General features: G+C 37.8%; 2 protein-coding genes across 2 annotated transcripts; one reads left to right on the forward strand and one right to left on the reverse strand.

Moving 5' to 3' along the window:
* Positions 1 to 981: 981 nt before the first annotated feature.
* Positions 982 to 7,073, reverse strand: LOC101861417 (cytochrome c oxidase assembly protein COX11, mitochondrial; the record flags this gene model as incomplete). Its single annotated transcript, XM_035973593.1, is given in 5 exon segments — positions 982 to 1,023; positions 2,650 to 2,775; positions 3,628 to 3,780; positions 4,563 to 5,032; positions 6,804 to 7,073. Coding segments are annotated over 4 exon segments (780 nt in total), but the record flags the coding sequence as incomplete, so codon positions are not given.
* Positions 7,074 to 7,187: 114 nt separating this feature from the next.
* LOC101860946 (developmentally-regulated GTP-binding protein 2) lies at positions 7,188 to 19,706 on the forward strand. The gene is made up of 14 exons (XM_005112906.3): positions 7,188 to 7,378; positions 8,368 to 8,456; positions 9,124 to 9,195; positions 9,906 to 9,995; positions 10,798 to 10,858; positions 11,209 to 11,299; positions 11,875 to 11,947; positions 12,575 to 12,665; positions 13,087 to 13,184; positions 13,628 to 13,704; positions 14,429 to 14,517; positions 14,994 to 15,052; positions 15,782 to 15,835; positions 16,722 to 19,706. The coding sequence occupies exons 1-14, from the start codon at positions 7,315 to 7,317 to the stop codon at positions 16,806 to 16,808; spliced, it is 1,095 nt and encodes a 364-aa protein (XP_005112963.1). The 5' UTR covers positions 7,188 to 7,314; the 3' UTR covers positions 16,809 to 19,706.
* Positions 19,707 to 21,747: the final 2,041 nt, after the last annotated feature.

Genomic DNA, 21,747 nt, shown 5'->3' on the forward strand with positions numbered 1-21,747 from the left:
CTCTCTCTCTCTCTCTTATCCTCCCTCCCTCCCTTTCTCTCTTGCATCCACCTCCCCCTCTCTCTCTGTCTCTGGAACCCTTTATTCCTCTCTTTCCTCCCCCCTCCTTTCTCTGTCTCTCTCTCTCTGTCTCTCTCTCTGTCTCTCTCTCTGTCTCTCTGTCTCTCTCTCTCTCTCTCTTTTCGCATCACATTCTAGATTCAGTGTTACAGGCATTTCCAACGTTTAATAAAAGTTTATCAAATCCAGATTCTGCTTTCAGGAGTGTTAAAAAATACACAGACCAAAATATGACAAGGTTTTATAAACACAAACAAAAAAAGTTTACTTTGGTTTTAGTAGGAGTTTTACAACTCTTGCAACACGAGTAAGTCATATACTTAAGTGCTGAGTATTAGAGGTTTTACTAGAGAGTAACAAACAAGGAAAAGAAAGAGAGATAATGATGATAGACGATTAATAGGAAAGAAGGAGCAAACCACACCAGCAGAGCACATACAAACAAAAAAGATTCAGTATCAAATCACTACCAAGTTCTTGCTTGAAAAAATAGTTTCATTTGGAACACATCAACATAATATACAGATCTCAAAACCTGCATTGGTGTTTGCATACACAAAAATATGCCACATCACACTCACAAACCCTCGGATATAGACACAACAAACATAAACACTCACCACATCAAACCCACAAACACTTAGATAAGAACCCAAACATATGCCATACACTTGCCAAAAAACAGATAAAAGTTTATTTAGATCGGCTTCTTTTTTTGTGTGTGCTTAGATTTTGCTTTTTAATACATTCTGAATATTCAATATCTAGTTAGAGCCCAAACTAACTATTAATACATTTGAGAATCTGCGTGAGTATTTTCATGTGTGGATGTTTGTCTTTTCGTGAGTCTAATTGTGTGCGCGAAGGCTTCGCAATAATATAAAAAGAGAATACTAGATGTAAAATGAATGAAAGCCTTACCTGCTCATTTGGATTCAGCCTCTGCTCCTCAAAGCAAAAACACTGAGGAAAAGAAAATTGTCAAAAAAGGTAACTACTTTAACTTACTGTCACAACCTGGAAATTCAAAACATATGTAGAAGAAGAAGCAACTCTAGCACTATAAAACTGTATGTTGTTTCATCACACACACACACACACACACACACACACACACACACACACACACACACACACACACACACAGCGCAATGACAGTTGTATATAGCCAGGAACAGATTACTAACACAGCCACACTGACAAGTTATAGAAGGAGCAGACCACACATCAAACAGCCCAGATGCACTATATAGCAATAGCTTTATTCTTAATCCTGTTTTTTTTTTTCCCACAAGCCAAACTCCATTTCTTGCATGGTTGACCAAAACCAAAAAAAAAATATCGACAACGCAAAACACCACAAAACAAAAAAGCAAATGGAGAATGAGCAAGGGGAGGTAAGAAGATAAATACCTGTATACGCAATCCAAGAAAACCAAAATAATTTCTTCCGTTAGTTGACGTTATGTGAGTTTGAAGTTTCACAATTACCAAGATTTCCCCACCCAAAACAAAGGTTGAGCCTTCAGTTTTAAGCAACAATAATCATCATCATCCTCATCATCATCATCATCACCAACTAAACAATTTCCCTTTTTCTTGATGTGTTTTTCTTGTTTCTTTTTTCTTGAAACATAACAATTTGCACTATGTCAATACATTTTTACGTAACCTACGAATGTCGGCACCAAAATCAGGACATGGGACAAAACTAGGACAAGGGGAAAAAAAGGAACAATACGACTCAGCATAGCATGAAAATACAAAAGAAACACAAAAGCTATCTCTCTTTGAGGAAAATGATTATTCAAAGGGAGAAAAAGAGAAGGAAAATTAAACAGAACTTCCTTCTGAATGAAGAACAAGACAAAAACATGAAAGTAGTATCAACTGAGCCTACAATGATGTGAAATGTGAAGCGTGCTGACAAAATGAGTTACTTCTCGGATTCGAGCCCTATTCAAGTAGATATATCACACTCATAGGTGAAGTTTTTATAATTTTTAAATATGAAATAATAAAAGGAATGTTATACTTAAAGAATATGGCATTAATAGAAAATCTACAAATTTGACCCTAGTGTCGATATTTGGCCAATATCTCCATTTGTGGATTGCGAGAAGTAACCAATTTTGTCAGCACACCTCACAAATAGTTTTCCATTTTTCTGAGCATCCAAAGTGCAAAGCTTCACATTGGTAGACCCCAGTGTTTTCTTGGCGTATCTCCATTTTTTTAACAGTGAAAATGTGACTTCTTCTTAAGCTCACTCTTTCTTTTGAACTGTTTTCACTGTTATTAAAAATGGAGATACAACAAGAAAGCACTGAGGCCGCATCAATATGCCCCTATGCCCCTATTTAATATTTATGTTGTTATGGAACTTGGTATACATTTTTATTAAACAAGTAAAAAAAACATTTATAATATTAATTTCCATTTGGAATTATATTTTGCAAATTGAAAAAAAAAAGCATTTTATTAAATGTCAGCATCAGCAACATAACATACCAATGCAAGAAATACAAACCAAAATACTCATTAATGATTTGCAGTGACAGAAAATTTCAAGGACCAAATTCGCCCCACCTGGATCTTGTTGAAATACTGGCCAGCATCAAACGGCAGAACGTTGTAGGTGGATATTCCAATGATGGGTTTATCTGTGGGGTTCTTGGCCGTGTAGAAGGCTAGGGCAGTCTCACCGGGGGCAACCTGTCGCGTACAGGGGTAAGGGGGGTAATTAGTGACACAACAGAAAGGGGGGACTCAGCACATCGCGACCTCAGTGCTTTCTTGTCGTATCTTTAATGACAGTGAAAACAGTTTGTAACAAAGAGTGAGCTTAAGAAGAAGTCACATTTTCACTGTTGAAAAAAATGGAGATATGACAAGAAAGCGCTGAGGTCGCAACATGGCTACCTGGTCTAATTTCTATTAAAAATTTTTGCGTTTTAAGGTATCGATACAATTTAGATCATTTAGCAGGCAGGCTTCGGCCTTCCCTGTCAAGGTTGACCTAGGCTGAGAGGGATGGAATGTCCCAGCAGAAAGACCAGAATACTCTCTTTTAAATCTCTCTCCACTAGAAAATCAAATTCAGGTCTTCTGCATGAGATAACAAAGCATTTTACCAGTACACAAACACCAGTTACCTGGTCTCTAAGCACAAGAAAATAACAATTTCAAGAGAACGAACACTGCGCATAAAAGTTTTTCAACTTAAAAAGGATATAATTTGTTCCGAGGTATGTGTTCAACCTACTGTTACAATCAACTCTGAAATGCAAAAGTTGACCATTCTTTTAAAAAACAAACAATATAAACGCAAAAATAAAGATCACAAAAAGAACTTATCTTACTTCACAAAAATATACCAACAGAAAAAGCCTACATAGGAAAATATTTTTTTTAATATCCTAGGACCCTATTCTTCTGATTTTTAACAAAAGTATTTTGCATCTGAAAATAATCATCCACTTTATTCATTTGGCTGTTTCCAGAGCTTAAGACACTTAGCATAAACTACAGTTTTGGCAGCCTGTGAGGAAGACTTGTATAACATACCATGACCTCTGTCTGCTGTGGTCTAAAGTTCCATCTCATACTGGACGCAACATCGGCGTTGAACTTCACCCTGATCTGACGGTCCACTTTCTCCATGGTCTCCACTTTCGAAGTGTCGTGACCTTTGACAGCCTGACCTCCGAGACCCGTTGCCTGTTAGATAATTTTTACTTCATTATTAAAATGTTCAGGTTTTCATTTTAGTAAAAGTCTAACAGCACTTACAATACAAACAGATCACATAAGTTCTAAATAATAGAGGAGTTACTAAACGGTAACATACAATGTAAAGAAGGAGGAGAGATAAGTATGAGAAACGCTTGATAGGACAGAAGGAGAAAACCATACTAGAGTGCCCGCAAACCATCCAAGAATTAAAATTTAAAGTTAAATTAAGCAGATAAACAGCAGAGACAACAATATTTATGCTCTGCAGCACTCATTTAATCTATATCTATAAATGAATTAAGGTACGTCTAAGTGGAGAAAGATGCAAGGTTTACAAAAATTGACTCAACAGTAAAGTAACTCTCTGGACTCTCAGAAATCTTGAAAGACATTAATTTTTAAAATGGAACAGAATGTAATGAGTGACAGTGACCGGTGATCGTTATAAAGGAGTTAAAACAGCTGTCTCTTATAGAAAAGATTTCTTTTTCCGAGGACTGTCATTCCATCTTACTTTCTGAGTTACTGAGGATTCTATAACCATAATGGTGCCTACATGCCCAACTGAAACCAGCTCGGCTCAAGGTGCTTTCAATAGAAATAAAGTCGAAAGGAAGAGAGTTGCAAGGACAATGCAAAATATTTGTGCACAAAAAGGACACTTCAATAAATAGTATTAATATGTGTATGTGAATGTGCGTGTGTTTGTGTGTGGGTGAAAGGTGGGGGGGGGGGGGATTATAAACAATAAAGAATTATTTACATACCTGACAAAATACTTTGTAAAGAGGAACTCCAGCATAAGCAGCCCCAATCATGAATATAAAAGTTGCAGTAATGTAGATCATTCCTGTCTTGTTCGATTGGCCGTGATTTTGAGAACCGGAGGAAGAAAAGCATCTTGGAGACACTGAAAATGTCCTTACTGAAGCAAAATATGCATGCTTGCTTTGATTTATTGATGTCTCGTTCAATGTGAGAGAGAAATTCTTGAGGACGCTTTGAGCTAATTTTGGGCTGTCACTAAGGAAAACAGTTTGAAAGACTCCTGGGGTTGTGATTTTCCTAAACAAACCAGATAAGGACTTTGGTGAAGCACTGGATCTCAACTGTGTGAGTGAGCCTCTGAGTGTGCTGTACTGCTGCGCTCTGTGACAAAACAGCCGGGGAGACTGAGAGATGATCACTCTCGAGAAAAGATTTGTTCCTGTCATTGCCCAAGCCATGTTGGCACCACCTGAGAAATAGAAGAAGAAAAGCATCTGTGTATGATCAAATCAACAACAAGAAGTGTTGTTTCTTCACACACATGGGAAGGTTCGTAAATACATTTCAATACTAAGTACATTGAACTTGTCCAAGACTGACAACTACCCAATGTCGAGGAGAAAAATAAGTGATCTTTTTAGACAGGTGTTTTTGGGGGGCAAGTCAAATTGTTTTTAAAGCAAAAAAAATTCCCTTCTGAGGTCTTTTATAATAGGAGGTGGTCACAGGCTTGGGACTGCCATAAGGCCCATCGAAATGTGTTTTCCTTCTGAAAAAAGGGGCGAAAGGGAGGTTTGGGTTTTTAATCGGAAAATGAAAGATTTGCACGGTCGTCACGTCTTGTACAGATTTTTGGAGCTGTTGGTTGATAAAGTATAGCGGTCTCGTAGCACAGGTTGACGTCTTGGACAATTTCCCTGTACAGTCTAGCACAGATAACTTGAGCACACAAACTCAAATTCACGGATAGCTTGAGTATTAATTTATACCAGCCCCCAACAGAACCATTGTAAAATTTCCTTTTTATTGGCAGTACTGTTTTCTCAAACAATCACATGGATGTGTTGAACAGTTCATCTCAAAAAGCCTGATAATATTTTTCCTCACAACTGTCTCAATATCAAATCATCCAGAACTCACAATGGAAAGCAGACACGCCAATCATCGTTAAGGGTAGATAAGTTACATGAGCCCACAAGGCTCGCCCTGCACAGCAAGACACTGGTATCAAGTCATATCATCGCAAATTACCTTTAGTGTGCATAATTATAAATGGGGCTGGAACTTCCTTGAAACTTGTCATATGTGTGAATGCTATGTGGTAGGGTATGATTGAAGACAGAGAATGAACAGATTTTTTAAACTACACACAATACAGAGGTTATCTGGAAATGTGGGGGTCAAATCTTACCCGAATTTTCATAATCTGAATGAAACGTTAGAAAGTGGAAATGCAATTTATAAGGAAGTGGCGGTCGGGTGAGAATAAAAACACGATCGACCGCTCACCCTGAGTGAGATTTGTCAGCATTGGCTATTCTCACCCAGAGTGAAGAAACAAGACCTGTTCTTCCTAATTTCTAAATAGGCCTACTAGATCTAGATCTATCTATTGGTGTGGATGTTCAAATTGACAAAAAAAAGAAAAAAATTGATTATATTAAGTATAGCACAAAAGTAAACTAATTTGGACATCTACAAAGATGCTACGGCTATTTCACTTTTCGAAACGAGTCAAATTACGCCGGTCACCATTTTTGCCCGGAAATTCTTGCTACTCCTTCTCTCTCTCTCCTCCCTCCCCCCATCTCTCTCTCATTGCCCGCAAACAAACTTGCAACACAAGAGTGCTGGAACGTTTGTTTACACTGTTATCACGGTGAACACACACCACCGGGTGAGAATGGCCAAAGGTTCGCCCTTTCTGCCTTTCAGTATTCACCCAGCCAGCAGTAGAGTGATCGGCCTGACCCGATGCACTAAGCCACTAAGCCAAGTAGTGAACGCACCGAGTGAGAATATCCAGAAGATTTGCCCTCTCACCGCGGGTGAGACCCTACAACTGCACTATTCTTGCACGGGAATAGAGTTGGCCATATCATATACAATAATAAATGCATTGTAATTGTCGACGTCTTGTGTAACTAACTGGGCGAACTGGCCGGCTGAAACTTAGGCTAAGGCTAAGGAATGTGAATCTTGATTGAGATTGATTCTATCTATTGGAAACGTTCACTTACCAGCCGTCAGATTCGTTCAGTAAAAATTTGATACAGTCTTTTCCTTAATTAATTTTCCTTCAAACGTTGCCAGGGTGTCCTTGCACAAGCTATTATACCGCTGCTCTCATGTAAGGCGAAGGATTTGTCCTTTCGTTTTTCCAAGTTCGCTTCCTGTTGTTGGGCTGTTACATGATGTGCTGCAAATAGGAAAATGTAAACAAACCTTGTGTCGTAAACTAAAGTCCGAAGAGTTTGGTGCACAATACACTTCTATAATATTTATTTATCCTCTGTTATGTTTCCTTGTGTTAACATAAAGTATATAAAATATTATCATTGTCGAAAATTATCTGAACTTGCACTTCACACGCATGTAGCAGATAACGACTATTCCAAATAAAACTTCAATCCGGCGAGTGGCAAGCAAGGGATCTCTGAACTTTCGTACAGATCTCTTTGCCCAGTCCAGCTTTTTTCCCCTGATTGTTCATTTTTCACCCATTTGTCTTAGGCGCAAAAAAGACTCACCATGGGTATTTTAGAAAAGATCCAAGAAATCGAACGGGAGATTTCGAGGACTCAGAAAAACAAAGGTAACCTATCTCTGGACTCTCTGCTGGGGGTGTTGAATGTTGAATTGTTTTGACATTTTGACTTGGACTTAAACTCCAAAACCAAGTTCAGTCAAAGAAAATATCATGTTATTTCACAAATCAAATGTCAATTTATTTTAATGTGGACCAATATGCCTACTAGATATAGATTTAAGTCTAGATCAATATCACAAAAGTTCACTCCGACTCGCTCACGTAAACAGTCTTCCTCCGCTCACTACTTTCTCTTCATTTGTTTTACGAGTATACATCATGTACTTGCCGTTCTCTTCTGCTAGACAGTTGTCTGCGAGTAGCTGCCAATTCAAATAGGCCTAGTAAGCCACATGTCCTATGTGGAATGTGTAGTAGGACATGTGGCTTACTCTCTATTCTAAGTGTAAGGTTGAGATTATAATGGGAGTTAGATGTCAACATATGGGTCAAGGCGTGTCAAAAAATTAAAGACTAAGACTAAGATCACACACAAAGAAAAGTCTTGATGATGTAAGAAGTAGGTATAATCTCTAGGTCATCTAGATTTCTATTCTTTATTACAATACATTAGAAAGAAATGCTTTTTGAGACCAACATACTGGTGGTGAGAAGCAGAGGGTGCCTACTTTTTTCTTTCCGTCATTTGCTTCTTTTATCTGTGTTTCTTGCTTTTTCTTTGCAATGAATTACTAGATAGGCCTACTGTTTGTCGATGTACCTCTTTACTCAAACAACAATGCTTTCTTTTACTTTGGCTCTTACCCCTGGCCCCACCCTTCCTTTTATGATGAATGTCTCCCAAAACAATAGAGAAAGAAATAGAGGCTAACGTCCTGATACTGAATTGTCAAATATTTAAGTTTAAGTGAAAGTTTTGGAATGACAAGGCTTGTCAGCAGGTTGAGACACTGTTAGTCAGTTACACTGAGATTGCATATGAGGTTAATCTCATTTTGATAAATTCACAATGATTGATTTCCTGAACTTTTCAGCAACTGAGTACCATCTGGGTCTTTTGAAAGCCAAAATTGCAAAGTTGAGGCAACAGCTTTTGGAGCCTTCTGGCAAAACAGCGCAAAAGGTACATTTACTTATATATCCATATTGGAACTTTCTGACTTGTCTAATTTGTCCCTAATGATTTGTCGGATGTAGAACAAGCATTAGTGACAGCACAAAATAATATTTATTAAGTAATATTTTATGACACTGGCTTACAGTTTTGAAAAGTGTTGATGTCAAAAGCATAAAATTTCGTCTGTAGAAAGGATCTTACTTGCTCCACATTCATTCAGAAGATTGGATGGTGGTATTCCAGAAATTATACTTTACCATCAATTATGAAAAATATATTTTTGTTTGTCTAACTATAAATTCAGTCAAATTCTATTTACGTTGTATTATAAATGCTTGAGAGACTGTTCAGTCTGAGAAGTAATTTTCTTGTTTCTTGGAACTTGTTTTGTCACTCACTGTCAGACACAATGAAATAATTTTTCTCGTTTATAAAGTAAGTAATCGAATTTAAGTAAAAATTCTTTACATGTATATGATATATATATCTCATCATAAGTAGCAGGAAGTTATTTTGTTGTTGGTGGGTTTTTTGTGGGGGGGGGGGGGGGGGGTTTACTGTTTTTATTTTATTTTTTTTAATTTTTTTTTTTTTGGGGGGGGGGGGGGTTCGAAATGATCAAAATTGCGACTTTGTTAGTCCTTAACTTTATCAATGTACATTTAATTTACAGGGTGAAGGATTTGATGTCATGAAATCTGGAGATGCTCGGGTTGCACTTATTGGATTCCCATCTGTAGGAAAGGTTGGTTTTTGTTTGATGTGATTGTCTTGTACTGTTTATGAGCAGTACATGATAGAATAATAATAATAATAATAGATAGCGTTTGTATAGCGCATATCCCCGCTCAGCAGCAGGCTCTATGCACTTTACACTATATTATTACCCCAGCAGACCATAGAACAGTCCGAAACATTCTCAGCTTCCCGCGAAGAAGCATACAGTGCAAGCAGCTGATTAAGCTGAATTTAATATGTATCTTTTTCAAGAATGTTTTCCTGGCTTGTTTGGCTTGCATTGATGGAAGTAACAGTCTCGTCTGAAACCTCTTTTTATTCTTAGGAAAATGTATGTGATTAAAAAGCTGGTTGACAGAATGGAAATTTTTCATGATAAATTAAAGGCTGTCTTTACTTTTAATCATTTTGTGCTGACTGGGATGTGCCATGGAATGAAATGTTCTGCACACCTAATGATATGTCTGGAAACTTTCTTTCTACTTTGTAGTTCTGTTGGCTTACTATCACAATTCCATGTCCTGTTTGTGGATGGTTGGCGGGTGCTCTGGTGTGGTTTTCTTCTTCTTTCCTATCAAACATCTATCGTCCTTATCTCCCCTTCTTCTTTTTTATGTTTGTTACTCTCTTGTAACACCTCTAATCTTCTTGCGCTCATATGACCTTATGCAGTTGCGAGCGCCGTAAAACCTCTACTAAAACAATGTCCTGTTTCAGTCAACTCTCCTGAACACCTTGACGTCAACGCACAGCGAGTCTGCTTCCTACGAGTTCACAACACTGACTTGTATACCTGGCGTCGTAGAGGTGAGGAGATGGTTGTACTGTCTAGCATGTGCTCATAACGAACATGACATAAAGTTTTTCTCACAGATGTGCATATTCTTTGTATGTAAAACATGTACATAGCGAAATTTGAACGTAGTGAAAAGATTTCTGCATCCTGTTAATTTCATTATGCGCTTGCTACACTGTACCTCTGCTTTTATTTATTGAAATAGACATGTCACTGAAAAAGGTTGTTCTCTTTTAGTTACCCAGGAACTGCATATATGTGGAATTAAATGATTAAAATGCATTACTATTTTGTGTTTTTTCTAATATGTATAATCTAATAATAATAATATATAACATTTATATAGCCCATTTCCAAAAAAGTAGCTCTATACGCTTTACATTGGAACACCCATTTTTTCAAAATCTTTCTTACTACTTCCTTTCTTTTCATGCGATATATATATTAATGCACACACACACGCACGCACGCACGCGCACACACAGACGATTTTCATCCAGACATAGGAACAGAACAACTGTAATGAAAAATAACGTTAAAAGCTTATGAAGGATAGGCCTGTAGGAACAGAAAATGTTTAAGATGTATGACTTTTTGGTGCTGATTAAATCTGAGATTTTTGTAATCAGAGAAACATTGGTAGTTGCCTCTGTTTCAAATATGTTATTAGTTGCTAAGTACGCAGAATGAAGAAGAATGTCTCTTATGAAGTAGACAACAGAGATTGTGATAATATAATTTTGTTGCTTGGTTTTATAGGGTTTTGTTTTCAAAGAATTCAAGTGTGATGTAATATTTGTTTTTGTTTTTCAGTATAACGGTGCTAATATACAGCTGCTAGATTTGCCCGGAATCATTGAAGGAGCCGCTCAGGGTAAGCATGTCGAATTTTCCCCACTTTCTCAAACAGGATGGAAAGTTTGAATTCAAGCTTATCAATAATACTTAACACAGAATCAAAGATAAAGTTACTCACTAGATTTTATAAATGAACTGGTGTTTTGTGGTGTTTCACTTCCTTTTATCATATAAACTGTCAAAATTATATGCGTATGAATTCGCACTTGTTTGGGAGAGTGGCTATAGAGATTTTTTACGTCTCACATTTCCGTGTCTTTCTTCTGATCCATTTATGCAGCAGGTTAAAGAACATGTCTGGTCTTTCGCTTGTTTGGTTGGGGTTTTTTTAAACTTAATTTTGCTCACTTTTTTAAAAAACTACAGGTAAAGGTCGAGGTCGCCAAGTGATAGCTGTGGCCAGAACGGCCGATCTGATTGTGATCATGCTGGATGCCACGAAGGGAGAAATTCAGAGGTAGGGAATTGTCTTTCTTTCTCAAATAATGAACACAATTGCATGGCTAGTGAGTTGTGTATACTGTGTGAATGGTGAACAGAACTCTGGTTTTGTTGTGCAAGCTTTGATTTCTTGTGACAGAGCACCGTCAAACTTGTCCAAGTATGCCAACTATTTTTAGGAGAAAAGCGATTGTTTAAACAGGTGGCTATTAGAGCAGGTGTAAGTGTATAAAGTTTAGAGTTGTATTTGATTAAAGGTTGTTTTTTTTAAGACATGTTTCATTTTATGTTGCAAATAATTGTGACCCTTTCGTGCAAAGGAGTTGGGAATTTGTTGATTTATGTGTTCAGTTTAAGTGTGTGTGTGTTTGGTTAAGTGTGTATGTGTGTTTAAGTGTGTATGTGTGTGGGGGGGGGGGGGGGTGATGTGTGTGATTTGGTTTTGAGCAAGCGTCCTTGCTTTTGTTTCAGAATTAGAAAAACAAATTTCTGGCTTGAAAAGGATAATAGTAGTTGTAATGTTAATATCACGTCTTGATTTTTTTTTCTTTTTCTTTTTTTTTTTTTTATGTATTGTTTTTCTCTTTTCAGACAACTTCTAGAGAAGGAGTTGGAGCAGGTCGGAATTAGGCTGAACACGCAGAGACCCAACATTTATTTCAAGGTAATTGTGATGTGAAAATTGTAAGAAAAACTTCTGCTGATGTCACCACCTTGTACTCTCTTGTTTTGTTTCCACTTCAATATTTGTGTAACTGGTTTCTTGTGCACAAGCTGTTCACACTATTTTAAAAAGTAAGGAAATACAAGCAAGTTGAATTAATGATGCCTTCTAACGTGAACTGAAAATTACAAATTTTGCTTAAAGATAAACCCTCCTAAATGATAATCCATTTGCTGTGACTATTCATGATTATTTTGAAGCAACATGAAAGGTTACTTTGTCGGACGGCGGCGAAGTATTATGAAAGAACAAGATAAATAGCTGGACTTATTGTACTGTCTTTAATAAAATTGTTAAGTTTAGTAATATTGATCTGTCTGTGTAAGTTATGTCAGCATCTGTTTAATTCATGGGTAGTTGGCAGGTGCTCTGGTGTGGTTTGCTCCTTCTTTCCTATCAAACAATTATCGTCTTTATCTCTCCTCTTTATTTTTTTGCTGTTACTCTCTCGTAACACCTCTTATCTTCGGCACTTATATGACCTAATTTTGTTGCAAGTACCGTAAAACGCTTATTAAAACAAAAAAACTGTTAAATTCAATTCTTTTACTGTGTTTGTTCTTTCAGCAAAAGAAAGGTGGGGGTATCTCCTTCAACTCGATGGTGCCTTTGACAAAGACCAGTGAGAAGATGATTCAGCTGATTCTCCACGAGTACAGTATCCTTTGAGATTAGTTGAAGACAATTGTTTTGTGATATTTATTTATCAGAGGTCTTGAGGACAGGATGTTTGTGTGTGTGTCAAGTTAGCATCTCTGTCAAGAGTTGATTGAGAATGTTGGCTGGCATGATTGTGAACCAGTATGTGTGGTGTCATGGTTAAGCCTTAGCAGTTGCATACAAAGGATGTGAGTTTTATGAGAGGTGGCATTTTTGCTATAAGCGTAGAAGCAAATTTGTACTGATTTGTCTTTTCAGAGAGCAAAGTGAGATTGCTGTGAGTTCTTATAGAATTTTAATTGTTTACTGTTCCAGGGAGACTGCAGGTACAAGACATTGTTATTGCTTTCTGCTTTGCTTTTTTTAAAGTACTTTTAAGAACTGCGTGCGATTTGTTGGTCTCCTTAACTTGTGTGTAGAAATTTTCAACGCTGAGGTTTTATTCCGAGAAGACTGCACGTCGGACGAGTTTGTTGATGTCATTCTGGGTACCAGAGTCTACATGCCCTGCCTTTATGTGAGTGGAAGTTGGGTCGCTTTGTTCTTTTTAAAATGCTTTGCCTTTTTTTCTTTTTTCTTTCTATTTTATATTTTCTGAATATTATTTAAATTATGTATACACTCTGTTTTTGTTTTTTTTGTTTGGGGTGTTTTTTTTAAATAGGTGGAAGAATGGTGACAGTGTACTCAAGTTGATGAAAAAAATTCTGGCTTGGTTTCAGTGTACTCAATATTATGCTTAATTGTCAGATAAAGTTGAGGTAAATCAGCTCAGTGTATGAGAGTCCTGTTTTGTGCCTCCTTTCGCTTATTTGGCTTTCGTTAATTAGATCTCATATCTCACTGTGCTATAAATAATAGAGTAGATTAGATTAATTAAAATGTGTTTCTGCAATTGTTACCCTTCAAAGTAAAGTTTTTTGTCATTTAAAAAAAAATTCCCCCACTTTGGTCTCTCAGGTCTACAACAAGATTGATCAGATTTCCATCGAGGAAGTCGATCGCCTAGCCAGACAACCACACACAGTTGTAGTAAGGTGAGCCATTTAGTATTTTGGGTACTTAAAAGAGAAGCAAATTAACACAGTTGCAATCAATTGGATTTGGGGAAAAAGGCGAGGTGCACATACAGAAACAATGGAATGAAAGAAAAGAAGTCATGATTAATTTCAAGGAAACTTAAAAAGCCATTGTGAATAAAGTACAGAGTTTTTTTTCTTTCAGAAAGAAACTTAACTAAATACCTGAAAGGTTTGTCTAAAAAGGCAAATTTAGTACTTAAAATATCTAAATGAATTCTTTTCAAGATGTGCATCACATGACATTCCCATTAATTTTTCAGTGGGTTTTTTTCTTTTCTGTTCATCAGGCTTGCATTAGGAGTAGTTAGGAAAAAAAGCTCTTCAGTGAACAATAAACATAAGTATTATTTTACATACAGAACCTACAATAAGTGTAGAGAAGTGGATGAAGACAAATAGCAGCTCTGAGAAGAGTTACAGGTCTGAGGAATGAATGAATTTTAAAAAATATTTTTTTTTTTTTTTTTTTTTTTTTTGGGGGGGGGTCTTTTCATCTGAAAAAGACATGTTTGAGTGGGGGGGGGGGGGGGGTTGTTGTTCATTAGTCTGCTGCAGTTTTAAAGATCATTTCTGCCATGACCATATGAAAAGCAAGGGAAAAAAAGTTAAGAGAGGTTTGTTTTTGTTTTGTTTTTGTTTTTTCATTTGATGAGCCCTCTTTTTGTTGATCTGTTTTCAGCTGCAACATGAAAATGAACTTGGATTATCTGCTGGATAAAGTGTGGGAGCATCTGGCGTTGTTGAGGGTTTACACGAAGAAACGAGGAGGTGAGGAAACTGTGGCTTAGTCTTGTGTCTTCTGTTTTAACAGTGAGAGTAAACGCTTGTATGAGATTCAATTAGAATGGTTCAAATTAGTTATTTTGACTTGCAGTAAAAATTGAAATTTCGATTTGGAAGTAATTCAAAATGTCCCGAAAATTGTTAATGAGTTTGTATTCCGTAACAGGTAATTATAAAAACCATAATGTGATTCAATTTGTGTATCGAAGTTATCAATTTTAATCCGTAGATCACTTTTTAAAACTCTTTTAATATACATGTAGTTGAATATGAACAAACAAAAATTATGCAAGTGGTTCATTTTGAAGAGTAACAGCCTTCAGAAAAGATAGCACATAGTTGTAGTAAGTTTTACATTACTTTAAGAAAATAGGCTGTCTGGAACTGTAAGATGAATATGATTTTAGTGAACCGTATTTAATGTTGCTCTTACAAAAAAAATTTCCCTGTGTATTTGACAGAGCGTCCCGACTTTGAAGACGGATTGATACTGCGACAGGGAGCTTCAGTTGAGCATGTGGTAAGATGTAGTTTATGCTACAGGCACAATTGGAATACAGTGCAGCCTCTCTATATTGACATCGTCGGGGCCAGAGAAAAAAGATTGTTGTAGAGAGCAACCAAAAATTACTAATGATATAATATAAGGAAAAAATTGGGACGTGGGTACCATGTCGCTGATACAGAGAATGTCGTTATATCAAAGGTCGTTACAGAGAGGCTGCACTGTACCTCGAGAGCTTTTATCCGCTCGTCTCCCTTTCGTCTTCCTCGGGGCCCAAGCACACACCTCAACTCACGCCACCTTTACCCATCTACACATTGAGTGTACACCTCACCACAAAGGGGTCAGGAATGGCATGAGTTCAGCGCCTCTTTTAGCATGTTAGGGGCATTAAAGATGTGGGACCTTTTGTGTCAAATGAAGCCACAGATTAGGTGCTGCAATGTCAATTGTTTTGATGAGGTAAGATATGATGATACTTTATTGGCTCAGTGAGAAATTTTCCTTCGCTGTACAGGTATCGTAAAAACATGTATATAGATTTACATAGAGTTTAAATTGTATATTACTTTCATTTAAATATAACGTGAAGGGACCCCATTGATAGGTCATACCCAGTCATACCCATTCTCTCTCCCCCTCTTACTTCTGTCTGTTTTACTATTTCCTTGCACTAATTAACCGTTTTTGTCCCAATGAACTTCTTTTTACTCACACAATAACAATATTTTCTGTTTTCCACAGTGCCATGTGATCCACAGAACGATAGCTCAGAGTTTCAAATACGCTCTCGTTTGGGTAAGTGAATTTCTATATTCACTGATGTTTATTTACATCTTGCTAGCTAATGTCTTGGGTTGCTGAACATAATAGGAATAAATTAAAGGTAGCTTATTAAGTTTTTAAAATTTGTTGAAGTTATTGCAATGGACTTAAGTAATATGTTTGGCAGAGTTTGTGCTAATCAATTTCCAACAACCAAATTTTAAAGATGTATATTTACAATGTCAAAGGATATCCTAAAAATGAAGTTATAGACTTTGTGTACAGTTAATGTCAAGAAGGTTTTTATGACTGGCAGATTTTTTATTAGTGTACTTTTGAAAAACACTATATGCATTTCTTTTTAATTCAATTAAGCTATCTGTGCACATAGGAAGTACAAAATGTTCTCAACAGGAAATTTTGTTGTTTGCATATTTTTGTTAGATTGAACTGCTATCTTTATCTTCTTCAATAGCAGAGAATTGATTACTATCTCCGCTGTTGTTGAAATTTCCAAAATTGATAAAAGATCAAAAGCATGCCTGAAACAGTTTAGCTTATGAATAAATGGATGTAGGCCTACTTTAAATAATAACATTGTCCAGTATCTAATCTAATACTCATTTAATTTTCTAGAACTGTTACTGGTTCATACTGTTATGTTCTGGCTATGTTTATAGTTTGACAAATAATTATGAAACGTGCTCACAAACAAACACAAGACCTCTGTGAGAATGAGTAGTAACGGAAGTAGTTTATTTATTGACCAGAGGGCCTCATTACCACCTAGATGCGTTACAGCGTAGTTGGCCAATTAGGTCCAAGCTATTGATGTGCACTCATGACACATACTACCAGTGGCAAGTGGGAGGTTTCAAGTGGGATTTTCCTGTACCGATATTCTGGCCTTCTTTTTCAGGGTCAGAGCACGAAGTACAACCCCCAGAGAGTCGGATTATCACACATCATGGCGGACGAGGACGTTATACAAGTGGTGAAAAAATGAGAGGCGACTGTCGACCGTTCTGAATGAATGTTACTTCCCTTCTGATCCAGACTGGGAAAGAAGAATGACTACGGAGATGCGACATTATTGTGATTGGGGTGTTGACCGACTGAAACTGAAAGTTGTGATTGCTTGAATGAGACGCTTTTTTGTTTGTTTGTTTGTGTTGATGAAAGTGAAAGCTCTGAGCATTCTGGTCACTGATTACTTATTCTTTTTCCCCGAGCTCTTTTTTTTTTTGGGGGGGGGGGGGGGGGGCATCATATTACCGCTTGGCAAGATATTCTGGTTCATACACAGAATGATTAAATAAGGATTTCAGGCCCATACACAGAATGATCAAATAAGGATTTCAGGCCCATCTTTCCAGTATTGTAAGAATTTTTCATTTTACCGCTCCCTTAGGTGAAAAGTATTGAAGTACAGAATAATTTAGGCACAGAGATTGTTTTTTATGTGACCCAGAATAATAGAAAAGGCATCATTCGTCTTCCATGGTTTACTCATTTCTGACGTACATTTGAACGAGCTCAAACGTGACCTTGGACCTCCCTCCAGGGACTCGTAAAGACTGAGTGTTTGCAGCACTGACCATGAGCAAGTTGGTTGGTTAATGGAACATTTGTCGTTTCTGTCAGTTTATGTCCCTTTCTGAGAGTAAAACCATGTTTGTGTTTTTCTTGCACTGTCTACAATTCTAGAGTGCGATATGACCTTGATGGCTTTATATTCTTTTCAAGCTGAACCACTTGTTTGTCCTTACCCGATTGTGCTATCTAAAATTTAATGACTTGTTACCAAAAGTGATTGAGTTTTTTTATCTATGATAAAAGCCTATGTTTTTCGTAAGAATATGGTCATGTTCTGTTGTAAAGTGAGATTTATTTTTCAGTAGACTGAAAGTGAAAGCGAAAACTCGGGTCCTTTTGTTAATTTCTCTGGCTGGGTGTTCACACCGCAATGTTCCATTTTGCATGCAAATTCTATGTTTATGAAACAGTTCTGCAAGTTTATTTTCAGCAATGTGTCCTCATTTGACCAGTTGCACGATCATTGATTGCACTGCAAATTTTGGGGGGGAAATCTTTTTCGGCCCTCTTTTTACTAAGGAGTAAACCATTGTGATAAGTGGTTGATCCTTTTACTAGTCTTACCCTCCTCTCTCTCTCTCTCTCCGTAGTTTCTATCTGTCTGTCTCGCTTTCTCACAGCGCTGGATGGTTAGTGCGTATTGATGAGCTTCTCTTTGCTCAAACTCAAACTTAACTGCTTCAAATAGGTGCTTGGTTTTTCGCCTGGGAACTCTGGATTTCAGAGTATGGTATAACTGCGGTGCCCTGCTGATATCCCAACAGTTGGGAGATTTATTTATTTATAATCTACAGCGTTCTCAGAGTTTCTCCCTCTGATGATGTGTAGGCTAATTTCAGTTTAACACTTTGCAGTCACACAGCCAGCAATACAAAATACCCCATCTGGTCACCCAGCTAGGAGAGCGACTGCAGCGTACTTCTCGGACCTGGGCCTGGCGCTGAACTGCATCAGGTGACCGGAACGAATAATTTTCACTTGCGCATTATTGCGGCAAGTGACCGCAAAGTGTTGAAGAGTCTGCTGTCTTTTCCCGACTCTGCTTGTCTTTCGCTGAGTGAAGTGATGAGTGATGTTGTATTGTATGTCAGTATGGATATCTGTGTGAATGGAAAACTGTGCTTATGTTGAATGTAGGCTTTGTTGAGCTGGGGAGTAGGTGTATAAGCAAGTGTGAATTACTACTGTTACTTTTTCCCCTAGCATGTCACGGAATTTCCGCGGTATATGAGAATTTTTGGTTCTCTTCTGTCATGCAAATGTGGATCTGCTATCTATAGAATCGATTTAGCGTAAGACCGTAAGAAAAAAGGGAACTCTAGGCTCGCATTACTATTTTACTTTCTTTGTTCTTTCTATCTTGATTTGTACATCAGTACTGAGATGGGATGAGTGGAGCCATAGCAACCCCCCCCCCCGTAAACCTTACCTTCTATTCTTTTTTATTTTCTTAGACTATGAGGGGATAAGAGTACTAGTATTTGAACTCCACTTGAGGTTCAGGGCTGAATATATGATTTTTTTACCCGTACCGGTATATCCTGATTTACTGACAGCCGACATGATCAGTTTCCATGAATGATGAATGGTTGATGTATAGTAGACCTGCCACAACTCTGGTGAGAATATGAATGCCCTGATCGTCTTGTAGAAATTATAGAGCAAGTTTTTGTGAAGGGAAGAGGAACAAAACACATTGTCTTTACCTCTTTTTTAAGGGGGGGGGGGTTGCTAGTGAGAAGCCTTTGATTGTGTTCTTATTTCGTTTATTTCAACTTAAAAGAGATTTGCACTTAAATGCATTGAAATCATTTGCTTTTATTTCTCAATATGTCTAATTTACTATATGGAAGTGCTGAAAAGTCGGTTACAAAGTGATTTCCTCCCCTCTGAATCCACTCTACTCTGTGTGTGTGCCACCTATGATGTGTCTTGAATATCCCTTGAAATGCAACAGAAGATACAACATTCTTGTACATAATGCAAGGAAGGGGAAAAAAACCCTGTTTTGTTCACCCCAGTTTCTTGGGATGAGTCATTGTTATTTTCTGCTTAAGGACGGTATTAAAACTGATGGACCCTGCTAGTTGCTTGTTGTTTGAGTCTTATGGTGATTGCACAGCCTATGATGTTGTCTGTGTGAGATTGGTGATTGCACAGCGTATGATGTTGTCTGTGTGAGATTGGTGATTGCACAGCGTATGATGTTGTCTGTGTGAGATTGGTGATATTTGGAATTGTTCCTTTGGATATGATTGATCTGTATAGATGCGTAAAACATAAAGAGAGCAAATTGGAAATGAGGTCATCATTGTGTGAGAAGTTCATGTTTTTGAGTTTTTTGTGTTTGAGTTTTGTGTGGCCCTCTGTAAATGGCTTCCTCTAGCTTGGGCTGCTTCAGCGTGTGTAGTGTCATGGAAACGTACTACATGGGCTTTCATGCTTTAGAGGTATGGTATTCACGTTGTCTTGAGGTACGTTGGTCACCTCTCATTCAATAGGTCCCGGGTTCAAAACTTGGCAGAAAAGTTTTTAAAAATTCTTATTTCACCTTTCCTGCTCTCTATGTTCTGTTCTCTGCTTTCGTCTTCACTTTATGCCCCCCCCCTTTGCTCCCTCCTCTGGGCTTCTGGCTCTTTCTGCTGCCTTTCTACAGCGACTCCTTGGCTCCTTCTTACTGCTGTCTTTCAGCCACACCCCTGATCTTAAGGTAGGATAAGGGCACAAAAGTCTCAGGGTTAAAGATCCCTAGGTAGTCCTATAAGACTAAGAGTAGGCTTCAGTCACCACCTGGGCAAAATTCAAAATTAACTCCTACCCAACTGAAAATGCTTAATGCACTGCGTGCGCTCCCATGACCTTATGCAGTTACGAGCGCCATAAAACACAAACATACAATTCATTCATATCTCTCTCTCTCTCTCTCTCTCTCTCTCTCTCTCTCTCTCTCTCTCTCTCTCCCTCCCTCCCTCCCTCCCTCCCTCTCTCTCTCTCTCTCTCTCTCTCTCTCTCTCTCTCTCAAAGAAGAAAGAAAGTAATAATACAACGTTCCTGTTAAAGTCTGACACTGACAGTAGAAGCACCATATTTCTCAAAAAATGTGTTACTCGCTTAAAAAGCGAAGAAATGCCTCTTCTTACTCTTACGCAAGGTGACATCATTTAAATTGATGCTTAAGCTTTGCCCTGACACAAAAGTGACACATCCAGCAAGAAGTAGAACACCCAAAAAATCCTTGCATAAAGTCAACTCGTTTTTTGTCCCTCCTGTAAAATTTACCTGTCTGCACTTGTGACGGTGCCACTGACTGAAGTGTCTTTAGGCCATTCCCAAAGGGGGACATTTCTTGTTCTAGTGCACAGTAGAATTGTAAATGGGCTGATTTATCAATGTCACGCTCATAACTGTGCCTGGTCTGCCTTTTCTTTCCTAATCCTTAATATCGTCATTTTCCTCTACATTTTTTTTATGTTTGTCACACTCTTGTGAACCACTATTTCCGGGGTGCCTTGATAGTCGAAGCAGACTTTGTGCTGTTGAAGCTAGAGAGATGAGCAGAGTAAGTGTGATTCCCTGTAAGAACTTCTCTGTTGACATCCACCCCTTGTCGCTCGTATGACGTTATGCAGTTGCGAGTGCCGAAAAACCTCTACTAAACTAAGCACTTGTAGCTTGTATCAACTTGTAGTGTGCGGCTAGACTATGAGAGGGATGACAAGTGATTTTTTTTTAGACCCCTGTGAGTACAGTGTAGGTCATTTAGGAGCCTGACTGCTTTGACACTTCTCGTCAGAACAAACACGGGCTGATTTGTAATCAGAGAGTGTCAAATTTAAAAAAGACGGAGATACTGGATAAAGTAGACTTCCCTTCATAAGAATTGAACGCACGTCTTCTGCGAGCAATGATGAAAAACCAATTTTTAAATTGTACAAGTTTTCTGCTATTTTTAACACTGTAAGATTCTTTATGAGACAGACTTCTGAAATAATGTCCTTCTCCGATAGGACCGAGCCAAGTAGACAGATAACCTTGACAACTCCCCAAGTGCCCGTTCCCATATTTTGAGGGAAAAAAGTAAGGGACATAATAATGTAACCACAAAGATGTTGAATTATTCATGAATTACGTCCCCTCCCTCTCTCCCACAAACATACAATTCATTCATCTCTCTCTCTCTCTTACCGTCCGTCTACGGTTCACCAAACCACACACACACACACACACACACACACACACACACACACACACACACACACACACCTATTGTCTCGGAGTCGGAGAGACCTGATGAATTACTTCGTCAATACATGTACACTATAATTCTATTTATCTATATCTGTCCCCAT

Source organism: Aplysia californica, unplaced genomic scaffold (genome assembly GCF_000002075.1).
Source record: "Aplysia californica isolate F4 #8 unplaced genomic scaffold, AplCal3.0 scaffold01479, whole genome shotgun sequence".
Classification (NCBI taxonomy): domain Eukaryota; kingdom Metazoa; phylum Mollusca; class Gastropoda; order Aplysiida; family Aplysiidae; genus Aplysia; species Aplysia californica.

Bases quoted from the DNA above. Each gene is read 5' to 3' on its own strand.
- LOC101860946 (XM_005112906.3), top strand. From the start codon at position 7,315: ATGGGTATTTTAGAAAAGATCCAAGAAATCGAACGGGAGATTTCGAGG. The intron at 9,196-9,905 runs GTTGGTTTTTGT...GTCCTGTTTCAG, and splicing joins GATTCCCATCTGTAGGAAAG to TCAACTCTCCTGAACACCTT. The intron at 12,666-13,086 runs GTATCCTTTGAG...ACTTGTGTGTAG, and splicing joins GCTGATTCTCCACGAGTACA to AAATTTTCAACGCTGAGGTT.